This window comes from Tympanuchus pallidicinctus, unplaced genomic scaffold, assembly GCF_026119805.1.
Source record: "Tympanuchus pallidicinctus isolate F22 unplaced genomic scaffold, pur_lepc_1.0 scaffold26, whole genome shotgun sequence".
NCBI lineage: Eukaryota > Metazoa > Chordata > Aves > Galliformes > Phasianidae > Tympanuchus > Tympanuchus pallidicinctus.
Window position 1 is genome coordinate 10,531,681 of NW_026294743.1, and position 23,934 is coordinate 10,555,614.

At 36.9% G+C, this 23,934-nt stretch overlaps 1 protein-coding gene across 3 annotated transcripts in view; it reads left to right on the plus strand.

Moving 5' to 3' along the window:
- The window catches only part of FSTL5 (follistatin like 5), a 342,003-nt gene that overhangs the window by 125,597 nt on the left and 192,472 nt on the right, over positions 1 to 23,934 (plus strand). For all 3 annotated transcript variants that reach the window (XM_052690344.1, XM_052690343.1, XM_052690346.1), the window contains 2 exons: positions 2,063 to 2,201; positions 22,718 to 22,751. In XM_052690344.1, the coding sequence (XP_052546304.1) occupies positions 2,079 to 2,201; positions 22,718 to 22,751 (157 nt within the window). In that variant the 5' untranslated portion in view covers positions 2,063 to 2,078. The remainder of the gene's footprint in view (positions 1 to 2,062; positions 2,202 to 22,717; positions 22,752 to 23,934) is intronic.

Here is a 23,934-nt window from a genome sequence, read left to right on the forward strand (position 1 = left end):
CTATTTGTATTCATAGATACGTGATGAGGTAGTTATTGTTAATAGCTGTCTGAGACTTCCCACCCCTGGCCCTACCCCATCCATTCCAAAATTTTCAGATGTATACATGAGTTGTCTTGAAAATGGAAGTAGAACTTTATCACCACTCTTTCAGCCAGTGTTAGCAGAACAGCACAGAAGTCTGAAAGTTACTTGTACTCAAGGGCTCTAGAAGAATTGTATTTGTTGAATTCTGTTTTTTGTTATATATTTCTTAATTTCATTTTATTCATGCTTAAAATCTTTACAGCAGCTTCTGATGAGAAATAATTTTGCATAGCATTGGTTATAACACATAATTCATCACTCATTTGACCCTGAAATTGCTGAAGCTCACCTACCTCCAATTCCTGTAAAAAGCATGTTATTTTATATAATATCCTGTGCTCTTAATAGCAGCATGCTAAATGTAGTCATTCACATATTCAGATGTTACGATTTATTAAAAAGCTTCTGACAGCTGAAAACTCAATTTATCCATGTTACTTTAAATAAATAGAAAAATGAAATTGAAAATAGTGGCTGTCATACTGTAAAAAACTCAGATAAGAAGTATGCAAATGGGTAACACGTGAAGTTAAAGTATGGAAGAAAGTTATCCAAACAGCAAAATTTCAAAGTCTTTCAGGTATAAAAATAGCATTATTTTAAGGAGAACTCTGATATTGGTAGTACGTTTTAGAGAAGAAGTATGTATGTAAGTTGTGCAATAAGGTCAACAGAAAATTTTTATATTGAAAAAATGTGTTTTTTATTTCTGAAAAGGCAAATAAGGACTGTAGATACCCTACACTGCTTTGGGATTTTAGATGGGGTCTTAAAATCTGAATTTAGAAAGTCAGCTTTTTTTGTGTTCATCCAAGCACCAGGCAGTGCAGTCAGAGACTGAGAATGCAGTAACTACTTCTTCTTTACGACCAGTACAAAGGAGAAGGCTTTCAGGGTCAAACAATTTCCCAAACTGTACAACCTCTATTCTTTTAAACCATGTGAAGCTAAAATTTAGATGAGTAGGGGAATGTGTCTGCCCTCGTCATCTTTTGTGGAACGACTGTTCTCCAAAGTAATTTTCGTTGGACAGAGAGAGATACCAAAAGTGCAAAAAAAGGGACAAAGGTTCAGCTGTGCATAGCTAGTTTTAGTATTCATAACTGCTAAAAAATCTGATTCTGACCTAGAAAGTTAAGAATAAACTGTTTTCAAATATTTTTCAATGAACAGAAATAAAAGGGTGTTTTCTTCAAGATTAAAAGCCAAGATGAGACATTTTTTTTCTTCTTTCATACTTCCTTTTTTTTTTTTTCTTCTTTTTTTCTTTTAATTACTTCTTCTTGTAATAGATTTGTTGTTTCTCAGTGATACTGCTCTGTGAACTAACACAGAGTCGGTGAAGAAAAATGCCATTCCATGGTAAACTTGAGGTCTCAGAGTTCTGAGATTAATCTTTTCCAGTCTTTCACATCAGTGAGATAGATTTGTTTTAATAGCCCCATAGTCAAAGATACACTGGAACATTAGCAGTTCTGTTTTGACATGAGGGGACCTCAAAAAGAGAGCTTTCAGTGATCGTTTTAAAATACAGTTACTGAACAGGTACAAAAGACCAAACTTGAGTTTATTTGCGTAAAATGTCTGTCTGTAATAGAGCACATTGTTTCAAATCATTCACTGCTTAGCTTATTTTTCAAGAGATATCCTCTGAGAGTTACCTCTTGCAGTAAATTAGAAGAGCTGGCATACAAAATAAATGTAACTGGCACTGTTAGAATAAGAAAGGCAATGATAACCAAGAAGAAACCTTGAACTTTATTACTAGGGAGATTCCGAATGGGATTAGTCGTAGTGAAACACGAAGATGGTGTTAAATATTGTATTGTGTATTACTCTTAAAGCTAAGATTGAGTTTAGAGCAGCTGCTCCATCAGTCAAAATCTTATACGAGTGTTGAATACTGAAAAGAAAATCACTTGTGCTAAAATAATGATAAACTTTGTCACTGAAGTTGTCCATTTTATTTTGACAGGAACAGACCTGTAAAGATGTTTATGTGGTGGTCGGCTGTTTTACTTCTTGGATGCATTTTGCTGGGAGCAGATGGATGGCCAGCCAAGGAAGGATATGACTTCAGGCCCTATCAGCCCCTCGTAAGGTTACGCCACAAGGTACTGATTACTCTCTAGCACTTCTGACTTTTGTTCCATGGTCAAGGGTTAAAATATGCACCAGCTCTGTCTTTTTTTACTTATTGGAGTGATGTTTAGAAAGTAACCTTTTCGCTATCATTGTCTGCTGAAATCTAGACTTGATTTGACAAGTAAACAGGAGCTGTTTGTATCTGAAACCCCAGAAGCTTTTCAAATACAGTGAGCTAAGCTCTACTCTAGTTTCAGAAGCTAGAGATTGCATGTATCAACAGATCAACAGCTCTGAGAGAACCAGAAGGGCTGTCTCCTAACGTGACTGTTAGCATCTGCTAAAGGCAAAGACTCGTTCCAGGACCAACTGGATTTCAGACCTTGCAGCACTGGGAGAGCTGCAGGCTGTAATATCCAATTAACTTGTTGGTTACTGCTTGGCATGGTGGTCACAGGACCAATTTCAAGGGGACTCTAAAGCCTGTGATCAGGACAACAAAGAAGAGTAAAACCTTTTTTCCCTTTTCTTTTGAATTTGAGGTTACAGCTAGAAAGTCCAAATTATTGCTGGAAATGTTAGGTGTTAATTTCTATTAATGTTTTTACATTTATAATACATTTATAATAATACATAATACATTTTATAAAACACCAAGATATTTCTTGGTCCTAGGTTTGGAAAAACAATTCTGTATCATGTGATTCTATCTCAGCATATAAGGAATAATTGAAGCCATTGAAGTCATTGATATCTCAAACAAGATATCTGCCCATTAGTGAATTATTGCATATGATGTGTGTTAAACATAGAGTTTTGTACCACATGGAAAATAAAATACAAACATTTATAATTCATTGTAAAATTTTGTATGTCCTCTTGGGAATCTTGTTCCATCAGAATAAAGATATCAGGTACCAGACCCCATACAAGGAAATATTGTGAAATATAAGTATTATTTGCTTAACCGCACAGAAGTCTTTGCACTGAATAGTTTGCAAAATCAGAAACTTTATCAGTTTATTTTCATCTGCCAGGATTAAACAAAGTAAAACAAAACAGAGCAATAAAGAACTTCGAAATGTAGAAGAAATGAGAGGCTTGTAGTGTGTATGGAATGAACTGTGAGAGATGTAAGGAAAAAAAAAAAGAATTTGAAAAGAATCAGGAACAGGATACAAGATACAGCAAACATCATTTCTAAGATTCAGACAATCTCTGACATGAATATTAGGTTGTTTGTGGAACTAGTAGAATGTTACTATTTCTCAATAATACTTCTGATCCCCTGAAAACACTTGAAACAAGCATTAGAAGATTAATACTGGGGTGGGTCACACATACATACACACATATGTATGTGGACATGTATATATACACACACACGATTTATATTTTTCCTCTGTTTTTCATTTCTTATTAGTTTATTAATCATATGGTTTTGAAAACTATACACAAAATGAAAAAGAAAGCATACATAAAGAATGGAAGCAAATGACATCCTGTAAATGGGTCTTGTATTTTTTTTTTAGAGTAAAGCTTAAAGGAAAAGAGAATAAATTATAGAGGAGAATTCAAAAGAGGAAAAAACAATGAAAATGTCAGGTCATGCTTTTGAAAAACAAGGAAAATCTGGGCTTTCATTTTTTTCCTAGGCAGTATGTTCAGATGAAGAAAATGGTTTAGGATAGTTCAGCTTTTGATATTAGGGGTACAAGCTAGAGTAAAACAACTGGGAAAGCAGAATGTTTCTAAAGTCAATTTTTAAAAACAGTTCTGGCACAGACACACTCAAAATGTGCAAACAGTAACCATTGAGGAAACTTTCTTCTTCAATCAAGCATTTTATATTTCAAATACTTAGGTTGTTATGCAAGCAAAATACTTATTACAAATAGAAGATGATGAATATCAGCAGTCATACTTGCTTTGATCAGGTGATGTGTATGCAAGTTTATGAGCGTGTGGATTAAAAAAGATGAATAAACAGTTTTGTGCTAGTACAGGAGAATTTATTTTGGATGGTAGTCAGACCATAGCAGCTCTAAACATCATACTGCAGGGAAAACAATCCTCTTGTTTATCTGTCAAGATAATACTCAGGTATTATCTTGGAAAAACAGTTGTGTTCATGATGATAGCAGGTGTTCATGTAATAAAGGTTTTGTTGTTTTAAAAGGGATAGTGAAGAAGTTTGGCTCCTTGTGCACAAAAATTACGAGTAAATATTTAGTCTGAATGAATTGTAGTCTGGCAGGAAAAACTTCAAAACTAGGAAAAACCTCCATGCGTAGGGAAAAATATGCAGAGCACTGGCACAGGCTGCCCAGGAAGGCTGGGGAGTCTCCTAGGAGATCTTCAGAAGCTGCCTGGACAGGACAGGGTGACTTCCAGGAGTCATTTATTTGGAAATCAAACTGGGACTCAAGAGCATCAGCCATGCTGGAAATAGACTACAAGTATTTTTTTTCTCTGCAACTGGACATTTGTCCCAGTTCTGCCTCTTTTTTATGGTATAATCTATTGCCATTGTCTCGGACTTGGATGGAGAAAGACTATTACTGAACACTCCTGGGAATTTTATTTCCAGTCACCTTCAAACTGCCATTGTTTTCATTTAAGTAGTTATTCAGGAAAATATCAGATTATGTGTGAATTTCACGTGCATTTCTTGTCAAGCCTGCTAATCCTCTTTGCTTCATTAATCAAAGCACTGAAAAAGTTTGTAAGGGACTTCTCATTTGGGATTCTTTTTACCCTGCTGCTGAGGGTATTGTGAGCAATTTGTTAACACTTAGGTTCCCACCTGAAATCATTAGAAAGTATTCCTAGCATTCTAATGAGTTTTATTCTTGTGATTTGCATGGCTCTTACTAAGAGAGCAATATTTATGCAGCTCCTTCAGTGAAAGAATGTATACTGTGAATTTTCAGGTACAAACAGGAAGAAGGCAGCCAACAGAGCACTGACTGCCAGTTTCTGATTCATTGCTGGAGACTAAGAAATATGGGATATAGTCTGTACATTCATATTTATATTCCAGGACATTCCAAGTCCCCATATGCAGTGCATACAGCCCTCCCCCCCAACATGTCTGTCACATACAGCCAGATGAATACACATCAGATATGGTGTAATCAGGAGAATCAGTAATAATAACAACAGTGCCTAACAGTATATGATATCATTATGGGCATGGAACTGTTTGTTTCTTGTCTCAAGAAACAACCTCTGAAGATGGCTTATTTTGTCATCATCAGCTGAATACCTTTTACTTAGGCCTGATTGTGATTTGGGGAATTCAGGCTAGACAGGGTTATAATGCCTAATTAAGAGCAAGCACTCGCTTGGGAGAGTGGGCAGGGTAGGTGGAGCAAAGCTCAGGTGAATTAAAGGAGGGAGGAAAGGAATCATGATGTTCAGAATCTGGTCTGTGCTTGTGGCAAGGTGAGTGCTTTATTATGGAAGAGCTGGGGTTTTTATTGTTTTCCAAAATGACCAGGTGGGTAGAGAGGATACAACACAAGGGATGTGCTTTGTTTTTAACATTTAACAAATGTCTCCTTCATAGATGCCTTTTAGAACTGATTTTGTTGCATTGGTCAGAACTCTTTCCAGCCCTGGACTTATTTTGTCTTGTTCAGCTGAAGTTTTAATGGGATCAAAGCCAGATGCACAGAGATCAGTATTTTCTCTGCAATTTTTCTAGACTACAGTATTACTTTTAAACCCTGTGAAAAACCTGCCTCTTTCCCTTTTAGTCTCTCCCTCTTACAGTCAGTTTGCTGTTAGCCTGTTCACCCCTGGTTCTCAGTAACTGAGGCCTGAATAAATCTAAACTAAGTCTAGTTTAGAGATCTTTGGGAAATAATGATTTTTTTAATGAAACAAAGTAAGAAAAAAACATGTAATGTCTTAAGCAGACTCCCTCGTTTTGCTGAAGATGAATTTAAATGTATGGGTACAAGGCATGGAATACATTTTTTACACTTAGCTTTTTTGCTCAAAGGCTGTGAAATACTCTCCCTCGATTAATAGTGCATTCTGTGCTACAGTGAAACACGTGTAAAATTCAGACAGACCAAGAAGGGAATGGGAAGAAAGTAGTACTTGAGGATTCAACAGTAATCTGAGCTTTTCTTGTGTGGTCTGGTCCCCAGACAACTGGAGGTTTATAGTTCATAGTGTTTATCTGGAAATGCTGTTTGCCTGCAGGCTCTGAGAAGTCATAAAACTTGATCCTCTAAAATCCGCTGTCCTAGAGAGGGGGGAGTGCAGGGGGAAATCCTTTACAGTGAGATGCAGCACTGAATGCTGAAGACTGAGAACAGAGCTTCTCTTGAGCGTGTCACTGCTGCTCCCACTTCTAAGGTAGCCAGAGAATTCTCTTCCTCCTGAGGCTCCCTAAATGTAATGGCTATGTCCTATGCAAATTCCAGGATTTCACTTAAATAACAAGACTTGCTCAACCCCTCTGTTCTCCCCCCTCCCCAGTTATTTAACTATGGTAAAGAAGTCTAAAGAAAATTATAATTTTTAATTTTGCTTTTTGTAGGGAGATTGAATTACATTCTATTCTACTTTTTCCTGTGGCTACTAGCATTTAACAAGCATGGCAGTTTTTGTTTTGTTTTGTTTAAATTCTCATTAGTATCATTGTATATTAATAAGCTGATATCAAGTAAACATATTTTCTATCTCTTTTTACACACTCAAAAAATTTTTTTTACAAGTCTTAGGAATGTTACTTATAAGATCTCTCTGTGAAATTTGTTCTACATTGCTTCTTCCAAAACATCTTTCCCTGGGAGGGTAGAAAGGAATGTTGAAGGCTGGCTTTTAAGCAAGCGTGAAGTTCTTTCTCCTAGCTGTCTGCTGATGGTTCCTTCCATTGCTAACTCGTTAGCAACACCATCTAGCAGCAAGGTTTTTAGTCAAGAAGTCTCTGGGGTTAGCAAGGGAGAGAAGGCACATCTTTTCCATTGTGCTCTCTTGCTACGTTTTTCTTGCGTGTTGCCAATACAAAGATCACCATTGTGGAAGCAATTAATCTCATCCTACTGTTTTAAAGGGCGATGAGATCCACATGCATCACCTAGCTTTTAATTAATGTTACCTTTTTAATTTGATGTGTCAGCATGGAAGTAAAGAATGAAAAGAAAAAAAAAACAAAAACAAAAACAAAAAAGTAGAGGTATGTGGCAGTGATGTAATTATCCTTAACACCACACCACTGAAGTTGACCTCGTTATATTGCTGTCCAGGAAGAGGAGTTCCAGTTAGCCTCTGACTGGATAAGGCAATGATGTTTGGGAGTTGGTACAACCACAATCTGTATCTCATATCAGCTGCTGCAGCTGTGCTATCAGCTACAAATTCAGATTCTTGATAGCTGTATGTTTTCATTTTCTATTACCATGTTAGATCATCATCACAAATTCCTGTCACAGTAGCAACAGAAAGCTGGAAGAGATTTGTTATATATAAAAATTGAGATGCTTTGCTCCTGATCAAATTCGTACCACTTGAATTTCTAAGATCCAGGAGGCTGAATACTTAAAGTGAATACTGCTACAGAAATTTAAGAGGTCTAACTCTTTTCTATGCGTTCCTTGCCAACTCTTAATCTTTTTATTATAAACTGGACTGCTTACAATTTTAAATCATACATTTTTTTTTTTCTGTCACATAAACTTTGTATTTTGTTCTTTCTTGCAGTTTCTTCTCATTTTTCCCCAAGAGCTTAATAACTATTTTAATAGCCTAGAAGATGATGATACATGTAGACTTGTATCGTCTTTATTAACCTTTATCATCTTTGTTCATTAAAATGGAAGCCATGCCCTGTAGGATAGACAGTACTTATAAAGTGAAAAGGAGTATGCAAAATCAATGTAAAAATATTAAATAATGATGAACGTAGTATATAATGATGACAAGTGCACTAAGTTTCACTGGTGCGCAGACAAACTGGAATGTTTTGTAAACTGAATAATTATCCACTTAGTTTGTTTCCTCTTGACCTTTCTGATTCGCTACCTGAATTCTGTTGGTAGAGGACTGATGTACTTTAAACATTTATTTTAAATACCAGTTTACATCTGTACAGCTTTATATTCTTAATTCAGTAAATGTAGCATTGATGGATAGCAAAAATTCTTTTGTAAGAAAACTATTAATTGTGTTATATTTTAGTATAAAATTAAGGTGCAATAACCATTTTAAATGGGCTCCAGCTAGACTGACCAAATACTAGACTTTCTATCTGTCTATATTTTATATATATATGCTAAAATATCCCTGATACTTCCTTTCAGTCCTTCACTTTTTGAGATGGAAAAGTAGTTCAGCAAAGAAAGATTCTTTCAACACTGGAAAAATGCTTAACTAATTGGTCTGGCTTAGCACTTCTTTATTCAAGGGTAAATTTGTCCCATTTTTTAATACCTACCTTTATAAGTAAGCTTATTTTCAATTACGGATTTCATTGTATCAGAACAAAGCCAAATAGCACCTTGTGATAATCATGTGCTCCAGCTAGCAAGTACTTCATTTGAAAATGCTTGGATATTTTGTTCCAAGTGTTTTCCTTTCTTGCAGTCCTAGCAAATACAAGTATCGTTATCTCAGATCTTGAAACTTCATGACTATTTCACTGTTTTGTCTTGAATTCAAATAATATTAGCTGTCCTTTTGCCCCACTCCAAATTTCAGTAACTCTTGTAATATTTCTTAATAGGAGTATTCTATTACATTGCACCTTAACATTTTGGGTTTTTTACTTGTTTTCCTCACTAGCAGTAGGATTCTGTGTCATAGAATGTGAAATGAGTTGTAAGGCATTCCAGAAAAATGACAAAGTTGTAGAAATGCCTCAACACTGTGTCTTTGAAAACAGTTTGATGATGGACTTGGAATTTGATTACGAATATGATATGATCTGAGTAATAACTTTAGAAATGCTTGCAAGATCTCAGTTCGTAAATAAAGCCTATTTTTTTGTGTGTGTCTGGCCATAGTAAAGATCAGGATTTCAGCCCCACCCTAATTCATTCAGGCCACCTCCATAGATGGCAGAAATTGTTATGATCCAAGGATGAGCCTTAATATGGCTATATTAGGCCATGACTAACGATAAAATGGAGAAACAATTTCCTGATCATCTGGAATCCTCCATGTAGTGATATTGATTCAGGATTGCTGAATCAATGGAGGGAATGAAAGTCGAGTTAAGGAAAGAATAATTGATGTAGAATAAAAGCCTTTATTAAGATCTCATAAAAAGTGTCACAAAGGGTTCTGGCTTGAGTGTTTTTCGTTGTGCAGCCTTTCTCCTCTCTTTCCATTTGTATGCTCAGAGGATTAATCAGTGACATAACATAGTAAAACATTCTTTCAAAGATTCTGCTTTCCTCTGAAGTACTTCATGAAATTTATCTAGTTCCAGACTGTAAATACTTGTCTTTTGTTCTTTTCTTCCTAGTAATATCCAGTATTCTAGAAGAGTCAAGGTAGACATCATTATAGTGCAATCATGCTTCTGTCACAGTGGAATGGTCTAGACAATTTTCTAACTTAAAGTATGTTTGTTTATACTGGCAGATATAAATATATAAAGCCATTTATTAATGTACAAATATTTAACAACAATTATTATATTTACTGTTATTATTTTACATGCATCATTACTCAAAGTATAGTTCAGAAAACAGTGTTTTTCTAAGTAATTTGATAACAGCCATGCATTAATAAATCCCCACAGAAAACTATTCTCCTACTTATAATTTCAGATCTAGGTTTTTAATCAATTTGAGCATTGTACTGGCTTTGAACAGTGGTAATTTTTCTGAGAACAGGGTATGCAGCCTTATCATATATCAGCTATAATATGGATAAAACCATATACTAGGACATTTGTTTTTTTTTGCTTTTGTAGCATGAACTGTTGTTATCTCACTATTGAATTGCTATTGAGCAATTCAAGTTAGGCAGTCTATCTGTCCTTCTCATGAAATATCACTGGCTTTAACAAGTAGTAAGAGTACTTGTTGCAATATGAGATACTGCTCCACCATTTATTTTCATAGAATCATAGAATGACCTGGGTTGAAAAGGACCACAGTGATCATCTAGTTTCAACCCCCCTGCTATGTGCAGCGCTGCCAATCACCAGACCAGGCTGCGCAGAGCCACATCCAGTCTTGCCTTGAATGCCTCCAGGGATGGAGCATCCACAACCTCCTTGGGCAACCTCTTCCAGTGTGTCACCACCCTCTGGCTGAAAAACTTCCTCCTAATATCCAACCTAAACCTCCCCTGTCTCAGTTTTAGGGTTCTCTTATCCTTGTCCTGTCACTGAACATCCTTGTAAAGAGCCGTTCCGCCTCGTGTTTGTATACTCCCTGTGGAAGGCCACAGTGAGGTCTCCCTGGAGCTTTCTCTTTTCCCAGTTCCCTCGACCTTTCCTCTTAGCAGAGATGATCCAGTTCTTAATCCTCCGAACAGTCCATCCTTCAAATCCATACCTCTCTAATTTAGAGAGTAGGATGTGATTAGGGATGATGTCAAAGGCTTTGCAGAAGTCCAGGTAGATGACATCCATCGCCCTTTCCCTGTCCACCAGTGCTGTCACTCCATCATAAAAGGCCACCAGGTTGGTCAGGCACAATCTGCCCTTGGTGAAGCCATGCTGACTGTCTCGGATCTCCTCTTTATCTTGTATGTGCTTTATAATAGCTTCTAAGAGGATCTGCTCCATGATCTTCCCAGGCACAGAGATGAGGCTCACTGGCCTGTAGTTCCCCAGATCATCCTTTCTCTCTTTCTTAAAAATGGGAGCAATGTTTCCCTTTTTCCAATCACCAGGGTCTTCACTGGACAGCCATGATTTTTCAAGTATGATGGAGAGTGGCTCAGCAACCACATCTACCATTTCTCTCAGAACCCTAGGATGGATATTATCTGGCCTCATGGAGTTATATACATTCAATTTCATGAGGACATCTGAGACTTGATCCACTGTTACAGTGGGATGGAATCCACTCCTCTCACCTGCACCTAGAGGTTCAGGGTCCTGGCAGACATGGGAAGAAGCCTGATCACCAGATCAGCTTTGATATTTTACCACAAGCACCCTCCCTAACACTTCTCACCTCTCAGTGCATCAGCCCTACTCTCCAGGACTGCTGCTCACTCATGCCTTCAGGGAACTGCAGTGCTGCACCAGAGGACCTCATTTCATGTAAGACCAGTCAGCCTGCACAAAGTCAAACTCTTGTGCAGTCCTGACAGCTACCCCAAAACCCTCAGGCTGCACTAACCTAGACAAGGATGTCCCTACTCATGTCTTGCTGCAAGCCGGGATGGCCATGGATGTCACTTCCGTGGCAGCATCTCGTTGGCAGGGTGGGAAGTGTCCAGGTTGAAGGAGTAAACATATAGGGATGCACAATGGATGCAAGATTAAGTTAAGGGCAAAAGCAGGAAGAAGGATTTGGAGCAGTCATGAGTGGAGCTGGGAGTTTGAGTTCGTGGTCCTCGTGAGTCCCTTCCAACTCGTGATGTTCTGTGATTCTGTGACGTGTCATTTTTATTCTTTTGTAGTTACTATTGGCATTGCATAGATAATCCAAGCTTAGGACATTTTATTTGTTTATCTTTGCTTCTTCTGGGATAAATATCAGGTGAATTTTACATCTGTCACGGCGCTCAATTTCCTTCAACTAAGAATTATGAGCTTTCAGTTGACTTTCAGTTCCGGATTTCATTTTCAAACAAGCAAACAAACACAACGCATGCTGACTTTATTTGTCTTTCTAATAAGGGAGTTGGATGTTTGTATGCCCTTTAAAAACTTTGATGGTTTTGGTAGCTCTGTTTGGGCCTGATGCACAAAGACAGTGGAGAGTATAGTGAGGCCTTAATGAAAAGGTTTGCCGCTTGTATCTGTGTTGGTTGAGTCAATATGGCTATGCCTAAATGCTTTTAAGAACAGCGAAGATTAAAGATTTAAACATCAAATTTAAAACAAATATCTCCCAAACATTGATACTTTGATAGCTAAAAAATTGTTGCTGTTTGAAAGTGACACGAGAAATGAGCAAGAGATGATCGTTTCACTTGAACTGTCTTTTTAGCATTTTGGTATTAAACATTTGTTTAATGTTTATTTTATCAAATAACTTTTTTTTTTTTTGCACTTGAATTCTCTGAATAAGAATATATTAGCAAAATATTAATTTGAACTATAGCAGTTTTACTCCTTATACTTCTTCCCATGAAAACAAACCAAACCAAATTTACTGGCCCTTTGTTTAAGGCATAACCTATAATTATGGGTACACAACCTTGAATAAACAATCTATAATTGTAATTTCGAAGGTGCTATACGGTCTGATACTTTTCTGAGACATCAGCAGACTCTCCTCTAGAGTGGTTGATGGAAATGCTGTTGGTTTTTATTACTCTTTTCTAGACGTTGTGCTTGTACGTGAGTGCAAATAATAAAGAACTAATATTACGTTATTTAATAGAAGTTATTAAATTCTCTTTGTTTATCCAAGTATCAGTAATAGGTTGGGATTGGGGAGCTGAAATAGTTGCTTTGCTATGTTGTTTTTTTTTTCTTTTTTCTCCAAGATCTGTAATTTAAAAATTATTCAGTGGAAAAAAGTACTATCTTAATTCTGTGTTCTGGTTTCCTATATGGATATCTCTGTTAAAATGAACATATTCCTAAAATATATAGTTTTATGTTTTATGGGCAGATGCAGCTGATTTATATTCAATCACAAATTCTTTTTGCAGCACTACCTTATCTGCCCTTGTAAAGTGAATAGTAGAAACAATGTACTGTTAGAAAATTCTCAACGTGTTGGTTTAATCAATAATGGTAGACAGACTACAATTCTTACCCAAAATTATGTCCTAACATGGACTAAATATTACTTGTGTTCCTGGATTGTAAGAAAGTAATTGATGTTAATGCCAATGTATCTGTTCTCTCTAATTGTCACTCTTTCTGCAGACATTCTTCTATCTAGACAAAATTTTGCAGGGAGGAAAGATAAGATCTGAATGAGCCTCAGACAGGCTGAATAATAAAATGCAACACACATCATGTCCTTTTTAGAAAATTACACTTTAGAAAATTACACTTAAAAACCATCTATGAGATTTTAAAAAATGAGCAGAGGTTTTAGGCAAATTACTCCCATTAATGTCAATGGGAATTGTACAGCTAAAATCCATCTGTGTGGGTTTTTGAGGGAAAAAATAGCACTATATTGTAATGAATTATAATACTTTTCCACAACTGTGAGAGTACCTGCAGTTTTAGAAACTCACATGTGAGAGAAGATTATGCAGTATTCATACTGGCCCTTAGAATTTCCAGTAACGATTCGGTATACTAAAATATTGCTTTTTGGAGATCTCTCTCCCTCTTTGTTTATGCAAATCTGGAGCATCCTTAGATAATTCCAAAATGAATATATACAGTAAATGCTATTTTATTAAGGAAGATAAGTCTAATGTGTGTGTATGTATTATATGTAACATTCCACAAAGGGAGACCAGAACACTTTCCTGTGAGGAGAGACAGGAAGAATCAGGACTGTTCAACCTGGAGAAGAGGCAGCTCAGGGAGTATCTGTTACTGTCTATAAATACCTGAAGGCAGAGTAGAAGGAAGACTGAGTCAGACTCTTTTAAGTGGTGCCTAATGGCAAGAGGCTGTGGGCACGAACTGGACCATGAGGCTATGGACGCAAACTGAACATTTGCAAGCACTCCTGTGCTGTGCAGTTAATGAACCCCAGGCATTGGCTGCCCAGAGTGGCTGTGAAGTCTCCCCTTTGGAGAACTCCAAAAAGTACCTGGACATGGTCTTGTGCTATTCTTTACATGTTTCAATGAACTATACCTCTTCCACTAATTAAATCTCGCAGTAAGTATTTTAACGATTAAAGCATCATAAAAAGAACCAACGCTACATCTAAAATTAGAATATATATTTTTTTGATTTTTCTCTCTCACGTACTATGAAACTGCTTAGAATTGAACATGGGTTTGACAGCAAGGTAAGAAGTGATCCTACTAATGACTAGAAACCATATTTTTGTTATATTTTTGTAATAGGGAGCTGCCTAACAAGTTGTGCTTGCTGTACGCTGGCTTTCTGCTTGCAGTGACTGTGCTAAATAGTTTCTGTGACTTTCATTTCAAGTTTATTGTAATTTCTTGTAATTAAACTTATTGTATCAATATAAGCTAATATGTAGTTTTTGTTCAACTACGTGAGCTTGCCTATGTTACAGGAACACAGTAAAAATGTATTATCTTGGTAGTATCTCCCTCTGAAATATTTTATTTCATAGCAATTATTTCTTAAATGCTTAAAAAAAAAAAAAAGTCATAAAAAGTAACATGTAGTAGAAAAGTACCTCCATGGCAAGGCTGTTATGAGAGATGAGACAGCAGTATTTTTCTGCATTTTAGCTAGGTTTTATAATATGACTAGTGATACATTTTCATTACAAAATGTTAATCAAGCATTAGATTTATGCTTCTGCTTTCCTCAGTTTTCTGTAATTAGTGTTTCATATTTTTCAAATTATTTTAATTTCTGTCTCCTATCAAGGATGATCCACCATATGTTTTAGACTCTCTTGCACTTTGTTTAGGAATTCAATTAATCAGTTATTTCTTAAAATACTGTCAGTAGGGAAAAGAGGACCTGGCCTGAGTTTTGCAAAACAGCAAAGAAGGCTCCTCTGCTTTATCACTTATGTGCTGTGACACACACCTAAACCCTGGGCAGATGTCTCTGGCAGGCAGATGACTGATGGTATAGATGCAGTGTAAGCATGTAGTTTGCTTTTTAAGTGCAGAATTAACTGGAATTCAATTTCCTGCTGCGTGCAACAACCATGGTTTATTAATATCAATTCTTTTCAGAAAGGGGAAAAACAAACAAACAAAAAAAAAAAACCAGAAAGAACACCAAATGTACCTGAATGAAGCTAAGAAACTACTGTTTCAAATGTGGTATAGGGGATTCTATTACTTCCAGAATATTATCTACCTATACGGATAAGCTCTGGTCTTTTTATCTTCTCTTAAATAACTGTCGTTTAAAGTCCCTTTGACTATCCTATTCTACTCCCCCTGTTGGTAATACAGAGGCTTTTTTCAAAATAAAATTTGACATAATGCCAAAATAATTTACAGGACATCATATCTGATCAGTGACGTTGTTCATTGTCAAAATCTCAAAATATTTTAAGAGAAACTGATGTTATTCATGTTTTGAGACAAAGAGAAAATAAAGAAGTGCCTTTTCTTGTGCTTTTTTTTAACCTTAATAGAGCATTTCTCTATCTTTAAGACACTTTTTTTTTTTCCCCCTTTAACATAGCCTAGTTTGATATATATTGCAAGTACCTTATAAGTTATGATTTGCTAGAATAGCAATGTGTAGAGCCATCCATCCTTGGTCTTTTTAGTTCTGCTGTGGTTGTGGTTGATGGTTTTTCAGCTTTCATTCACTATGCTTTGAAAAATTTTGTGTCGTATTCAGTTTGTTGGGCTCATAAGAAAGGCTTATTTACAGATCTAGTGTGTTATGCATTGAAACATTTCATCAAACTGACACAGTATGACGCAAAATAAAATGATGCAAAGCCATGCAACTCATCTGATTTTGTTAGATTTTGGCTCTGATACATTGAAGCAGATCCAAAATACCTAGATGCAAGATGTCTACTTACAGGTGTCTTATAACAGTAGATCATAATATAAAACTGTGGTTCATGTAATCATTCTGTTGTTATTTGAATACTAAATACATTGTTCATTCCCATAGTAATGCCTTCTATTGATTTCCTTGGAAGCTGTAAGAGGTACAGAGAGCACAATAACATTATAACATTATTTGATAGAGCAAATTCTCAGCTTCAGAGCACTTTCTTTTTTTGTTTTCCAACGCAGTCGCTGCCATTAGCGCATTTGTGTGGATGAGGTGATAGAGATACTTTTAATTTCATGGTGTATCTTTGCATGGCTGTTGGCAACGTGGCTTGTCTTTCACATCACTGCCCTCACTGCTGAAATGCACTTCTTCTAATGGAATACATGGAACAATTTTTTTAATTTTAGGGACAATGAACACCAACTCCCTAGCACATAGCAAAAATGCAAGTGAAAATTGATGATTGTTTGCTTACCTCTCTCATATCTTTCCTTTCATTAAGGAAGAGTTCAGTGTACATCAAACCTTTACTTCCTAAGTTATGGGCGCTTATAACATTTGTTCAGTTACATAAATCATTGATTTTTAATGGCTTTCTGTATGTTAATCCACATTCTCATTTCTTTTAATAACCATTAAGAGTGATTTGTATCTTATTCACCTTCAGTATAAGTTTTACTTCAGTACTTTCTTCGCTGTGTTTCCAGTTGCAGAGGCTGTTATGATGGCAGGCCTTTCCTGGTCAGAGGGTTCATTTTTGTAATTCAGAGATGCTCTACCTGTTCTAATCACTGGTTAGCCGCCAAGTAACTTCAGGTTTACAGACTTCTCCTCCTGTCTGTTATGCTCTTGGCTGCTGCCAAGGGTCTTGCTAGCAGAAGCTGTGTTGCTCTGGGGCTGTTCTGTGATCTGCTAGCAAAGGCTGTCTTAGTAAATGGAGTCTTTTGAGAAAATGAAGCCATACAATGTTGCTCAATAATCTCCAGCTGACATAAAAATAAAGACAATAAACAAAGTATGAAATTTAAAGAAAATGAACAAAAGCCGTTTTTGACTAATGCATTCTTTCCTAGATTTTTTTTTAAAGGAATCACATAGATACTAGGTGATTTTACCAAAAAAAATACATATTTTTTTTTCATTTTAAAATTTCATCTGAATATCCTTTTTTAACCTCCCAGCTTTGCCCAACTTGCTGCATTCTTTTCTCTTTTTGGTATTCTTTCCCTCCTTCTTTGAAATCAGGATTCTTGGGATTGCTTTCCTACAAGGCTACAGTGTTTTTGTAATCAGTGCCTGGATTAGTCTTCAGAATCTGCTTATTGTAGACTGAGCAGCAGACACAGGCTTTGCAGCTTTGTTGGAAAAAAACATCCCATTCTTTATAATTACAACTAAAAGAATGGAGGAAGCATAAATTAAGACCAGTCAGGCTCATGGGGTGACAAAGTGTCCTCTGAGCCCATACGCTGCAGTGTCTGAATGCTAACATAACTCTGACTTCTTGCCACATTTTTTTTTTTCTTTTTAAATAAGTCCATCTTGCTGAACAAGAATAAAATTCCTCTGAGTTCCTCTGGCTTGTTAGAGCAAAGTCTGAGCTTTGCTCCGTGACCTCTGAAAAGACAGAAAATGAAAAGGAAAATATTCTCCTTTGTGAAGACTAAAAGGAAGAACTGGCTAGATAGTTTTAACCAAATGCTGACGAGAGATTAAAAAGAAATGTCAGAGGAGTTAAGCATTGCTAAACCTGGGATGACATGAGAATCTGTACTTTAGATTTACCTTAAAATTTAGGCTGTAATTAAGGAATACCATTTATTGTATTCAGGAAACATTAGACTTGCTTGTGAAAAAGCTTTAAAATCAGGTAGCTCACATTTTATAGTCAATAAAAACAGAAGTATGTGTGGGCTTTTCTTTCTTTCTTTTCTTTAAATCTGACCAATGCATTTCATGTAGACATGGACTGTTTCGAAGATGTGCTTTTCAGATAGGTGCAGGTTTTGACCCACTTTGTTGTTATAAAACAACATGAGAAAAAGAAAAACACGCATTGATGTAGATTTGCAGGATTGGGTTGAAAGGAGCATTGCCATATTGTTTTAGAACAGGAAATCAGATTCCTTTACTGTTCAGTTTAATGCTGTGTCAATGGTTTCCCCCCTCCTGGCTGGAGGCAGAGCTCCTCTATTTGTTATCTCTATTGCTCTTATAGCTTTTGCCGTGTCCCACAACAACTGGAGCAGTCACCATTTTGAAGAAGTTCACCTTGGTAGTTGATCTGTCTTGTAATTCTTTTACACATGCTTGAAGTGCAACAGTGGGTTTTTTATGTCATTTCTTCATATCCCTAATCATGAAGGTAACGCCACAAGGCAATATGCGACAGTCTTACTGTTCCACTGGACCTTCTTTGTCTACTTTCTCCTCCTCCTCTTCTGTGCTAAATAAGGTGACATTCATTTCATTTTTCATCCTCTTATAGGAGCAACTGAAATTGATTACAGTGCCTCCTGTGATTGGCCAGGTTGGTCAGTTTCGATGCTCTTAATCTCCAATTCAGCTCAGAGTCTGACTTGTTCGCTTAGGAGGAGGTCTTGTTGACATTGAAGTTTGACTTGTTCTGTTTGGAGGGTGTCTTGCTCAGTTTGGAAGGCGTCATGCTCGGATGGAAGGCATCTCGTTCATTTTGTAGGGTGTCTTGTTCAGACTGGAGATTCTGGCTCTCGGATTGGAGATTCACTCTATGATTGGAGACTGTCCTCAGCTCAGAGACTCTCTCGCTCAGTTCGGAGGTTCTGTTTCTCAGCGAGAATACTTTCTGGAATTGAAGATTCTTTCTCTCAGTCTCAGTCAGGACTCTCTCCTGGAGGCTCTCTCTTTTGGTTTGGAGACTCTGTTTCTCAATTTCAGAGACTCTCTCACTCTCTGGGAGATTAATGAATAAGGGCCAGTAAGCATAAGTCAGGCCCTAAATCATTTGTGCGTCCTCAGATCTGCCTGAGCTGCAACATCGGTCTCAAATATCTGCTTAGGCTCCCAGGATCTTGCAGGTGTTCAAGTTCCATGACACCGGGGATGTCCATCTCTCTAAAGTCTCTCCAAGTTCCTCCACACTCCCTGCCACTCAGTATTCTCTGGCTTTGAGGAAGGCTTCCTCAAAATATGATAAATGAAGATACCAGTGAAGACTGTCATCATGGTTATCGGATGAGCATTAAAAAACCGCATAAATGATTCAAAGGAGAGACTGGGAGACTGTTTAAAAACCACAAGTTCTGTAGAATTAGCAACTCCCTCTGGAGTTGTATGCCACATTGTATGCAGATACCAGGTAAGTATTTCTGTCAGTGTTTTCAATTGAATTATATGTACTTCTAGCTCTATAGAACAGAGTGGCAAACTTAACTAAGTCTTGGTATGTTCTGAGAAAAAGTGATAGAATGCATTCCCTTGAAGAGCAGTTTTACAAGAGAGAGCATTTTTTTTTTTTCTTTTTACAATAGCAAGATAGCAGCATCCAGAAGTTCACAAATATCCCACAATATTGGCAGTACACCTGGACTTTCAAGGTCGTGTTTCCAATTATGGGACCCTGGAGTAGAGATAAACTTTCTAATGGAGCTCTCTGAGAGCAGAGAAAGATTCATTCTAAAGGTCGAAAAGCGGCCTATGCCCTCATTCTCCACCAAGAATGTCAGTGGTCTTTGGGCTGGTTTGGACTAGTTCCATGACAAGTGGGGTGAGGGGACCCACACCCAGGGAAAGGGATAAGGGAAAAAAGGGGAAAAATGTAGAGATACGGGGCTAAAAACAAAACAGTGGCAACAATCTGAGGACAAACAAACTAATTTACTAAATAAGATATCGAATACAAGATAACACACTATAATACGATATTAGAACTGAAGCTAATAAATCAAATTAAGTGAGAGTGTCCGAAGGCCTTTCCGTAGTTTCATACATATAATCTCGGCATGTTTAAGGCACAGTAAAGCTGATACTTCACCCTAATGATAGATCTTTGGAGCTTATAGATTAAATAAAATAGGGCAATTAGGCCTGGATAGTAATCACTACATTCACTTTGTTACCAATAGTTTACATAATATTAAAGATACTACTTAGGAATTGCAGTAATAGCAAAAATAAATGTCTCCTTGTTCTGTCAAAATAATTAAAATAAACGTATCCCATAATTGAAAAACAAAACCAAAACGTTTAGCATATTCCCAACACCATTTTCCTGGTACAAATTTATAAAGAAGAAAGTATTTGAAGAGTGTTTTGCAGTATACAATATAGAGAACATCTTCTTGAGCAATTATTGTGTAAAATTTTGGGGATAGATTGCTGCCTTAAGTTCACATTGCTTTTTCTTGTATTGTTGTAACAGAAATGCTAAGTCAGGGCTTGAACCAGTGGTAGAGAACCTGGTGGGAAGGCAGAGCCAACCCAGGAGAGCTCAGGTGTGTGGAATGTAGCTGTGTGACTGGAAGGGGTGGAGCCAGGATTCACCCTTTCCCAGATCTCATTTAAGGGTTGGCAGTGGAGGTGAGGGTATCTCACTGGAGTTCCTTACGTACATGAGGTCTTCTGAGTGAGTGAGTAGGTTCTTTCCTTTGTTTTTGCGCCTATAGCTGTTGCATTTGAAGAAGTTTTCACTTTCTGCAGCCTAGGACTTTGTTACGCTGCTGTCATTGCTGCACTTTCTATTGCATTACAGTCATTGAATACAACTAGCTCAGTATTTTTAATACTGAACGTGCAGAAAAGCTTGTTTGTTTTTGGCATGATCCAACAGGGCAGATTACCCAGCCCCTAGCTATATAAAGTTCATAACAGTAAGTTCATAAGATTTTGTAATGCACAAAGACATGGGAACTTTATTTCAAAAGATCTCAATTTATCACCACAAATCACCATTGTTGTATTTTGTGATTAATAAAGTAACTATGTATATAATAACTTGTTATCCATAAATATAACCCGGAAGCATTTATATCTGGCAAATACTACTAATTAGGAGTAGCAGTAATTGGGATTAGTAGGAAGGCAATTAGACATAGTAAAATAAGTAATACAGCAACTAGTATAGAGTTAAAGGTTCAACCAACCTATCAAAATGCTACAGCAGTGAACATACATGTGTACTGCAGGTTCCAAACTTACAGGAGGTACACTTACAATAGGCTATACGTATCTATATTGTACATATTATGTGCATTTATGAATATTCATAAAACCAGCTGTACCAAATGTATCAAACCAATTGCAGAAGGGGGGTCTAGGCCAAAGAAGACTCAAAGAAATCTTGCAAAGAAAACTGATCTCAGAGGGACTGATCTTGCAGAGTCTAAAACTGATTTCAGAGAAACTTCTAGAGATAGATTGAGAAAGGCCTCAAAGTAAAGGACAGAGCCTCACTTCAAAGATGATACGGCAGCCAGTCTGTGGAGCATTGCAGAGCTGATGTTGCAATATCACGGAGTTAACCCAGCGTTCCAGTGAAAATTCCATCTGTTTGTGGAGAAAAAAATAATAATAGAAATGAGCACATGGAGCACAGGAAATTTCTCAGAGAGGAAATCTCCAGTTTGGATCAAAATCAGACCCTTTTTGTAGCACTGAGATATAAAAGGGTATAGGATACCTCTGTATCTCTACAACAAGCTTTCTGAAACTCCTCGAAAGGAGATTGTGGCGAAGCTAGTGTTGGTCTCTTTTCTTAGATAACAGAGAAAGGATGAGAAGGAACAGCCTCAAGTTGTGCTAGGGAAGATACAAGTTGGATGTTAGGAAGAAATTCTCTAAAAGAGTGGTCATGCATTGAAACAGGCTACTAAGGGAGGTGGTGAAGTCACTGTCCCTGGAGGTGTTCAAGAATTGCGTGGATGTGATGCTGAGGAATGTGGTTAGTGGACAATATTGGTGGTACGTGGATGACTGGACTGGATGATCTTAGAGTTCTTTTCCAACCTCAGTGATTCTATGATCACTTCAGGAAACCAATAGCTGCAGTTAGTTTTGGTCTTTCTCTTAAGACATCCAATAGATGATTGTCTCTTATTTTCTTTTCTTTAAACTAAACTTTCTCACATCAGTACTCACTTTTTCAGGCCTTCCCAGGCTATTGTTCACCTTCTGAGGTCATAAGTTTTTCCTATGATGCTTGTTTCATTTTCACCAGTAGTATCTTCAGGACATCTCTGACCCTCTGGTGTCCGTATGCACTTCAGGGATGTCCTTGGTTCCCTTGCTGACTCAATAGGATGAAGGCTGAGCTGCCAGAACTGCATTTCCCAGGCTGGCAAACATTTCTCTTGTCAGTGTCCTGCAGCCATTTTGTCAGTTGGGGTGAAACTTTATAATTCTGATAAAAGTTAAACTCTGCTTCTGGGGTTCTGGACAACCCCTCCTTAGCTCACGGAATCATCTAGGCATATGGTCACCTAGACACCCAGCTAGTTCAACCAGTTGATTAAGGCAGGTCTAACTTCAGAGCAACATCACATTGGAAAGGGTCTTAGCCAGGTGAATTCTGAATGTTTCCAAAGATAGATGTAGTGTAACAGAGACTGCGTGATCTCTCTGGGTAGTGTGTTCTGGTGCTCAATCATTGTCATTGTGAAACATATTAGGGGATTTTAAAAGCAGGCAGTATAATAATCTTTCTGCAGTACAGCTGAACAGGAAGGAGGATGAACTAGACTGAGTTCTTTTGAACTTGTGTGTCTTTGATTTACATGCTAACTATAACTTAAAATAATACATTTTTTCTTTTAATTGCAGCAGGAAAAGAATCAGGAGAGCTCAAGAAGTGAAGGTAAGTGCCAATTGTTTTCAAAATGTGCTCATTCTCGTAACTATTAAAAAAATCATTCATTTTTAGTAATAACAAAACGTATATATATGATTGCTAAGTGTTTGGTATTTGAAATGGCAAAAATATATCCAGGAAGGTGAGATAAAATGTTCTAAGGAGCCATTTTTAAATAACTTTGATAGAGGGAAAAATGAGGCTGACTGCTATGTTCTATATGAGATTTATTCCGTCTTCGTAGTGTATTTGTGAACTAGATTGTGAAAGCTTGGTATATTTTAATGACACACTGGTACAGTCACTTTAGCTTTTCATTCTGCTCATCTGTAATTGTATGTAATTACAATTTATTCACAAATGAATCGCATCCTTAGTGGGATGCCTTACAAAAGTAGTCATCTGTGTTTTTTGCCTAAGTCTCTTTATACTTTCACTACACTTTATTTTGTGCACTACACAAAAAAGAATATCTGGGTTAAAGAAACAGCCTCGTATCAATAAAACAGAATGTTCCAAAACCCAGATGTGTCTTTCATGTGTCTTTCTAGTATAACGTTTGTTAAGAAAGAGAACACCCAAGTCGCTTTGTTAAAAGTTTGTTTTGCAAATAATGAAAGGTGAAATTTCTGTCACACGCGGAGAATGTTGTCTTGATATTGTAGGTGCTTACAGAGGTAGGTTGTGAAGTGCTTTGAAGATGAAAACAAAGGGAGGATAGAAAAGAAAAGAATACCATACTAAAGGTTCCTGAGAGAGAGTTAAGTGACAAACTAGCCTAATTCTTTTATTACATAAGAAAAAAGTGTATAATCGCATCACCTGTGTTAGCTGTTATTAATTCACTGGTCATTAGTCTCTATTTCCTCGCTTTTCTTCACATTGAGGCTACACACAGACATCTAAAGGGAAGGCCAAATATGGTGATTGTGTGGAGTGGTGTCGTGTTTTTCTTGGTCATATAATTTATATCATCTCAAGGACCGTAAGTCCTTCTTTTAAAGAATGTTCACAGTATGATGAACCAAAAAGAAAATTTTAATTTTAAATAGCATCTGAACTAAGTTTTCTTTTCTGAAGTCGTTGGGTGAATTACCTTGAGATTCTGTGAGTGTACCCATGATACATTGTTCAAAAATCTAACTTTATGATTTAACATAAGTTATATAAAAAGGTGATGAAAACTGAG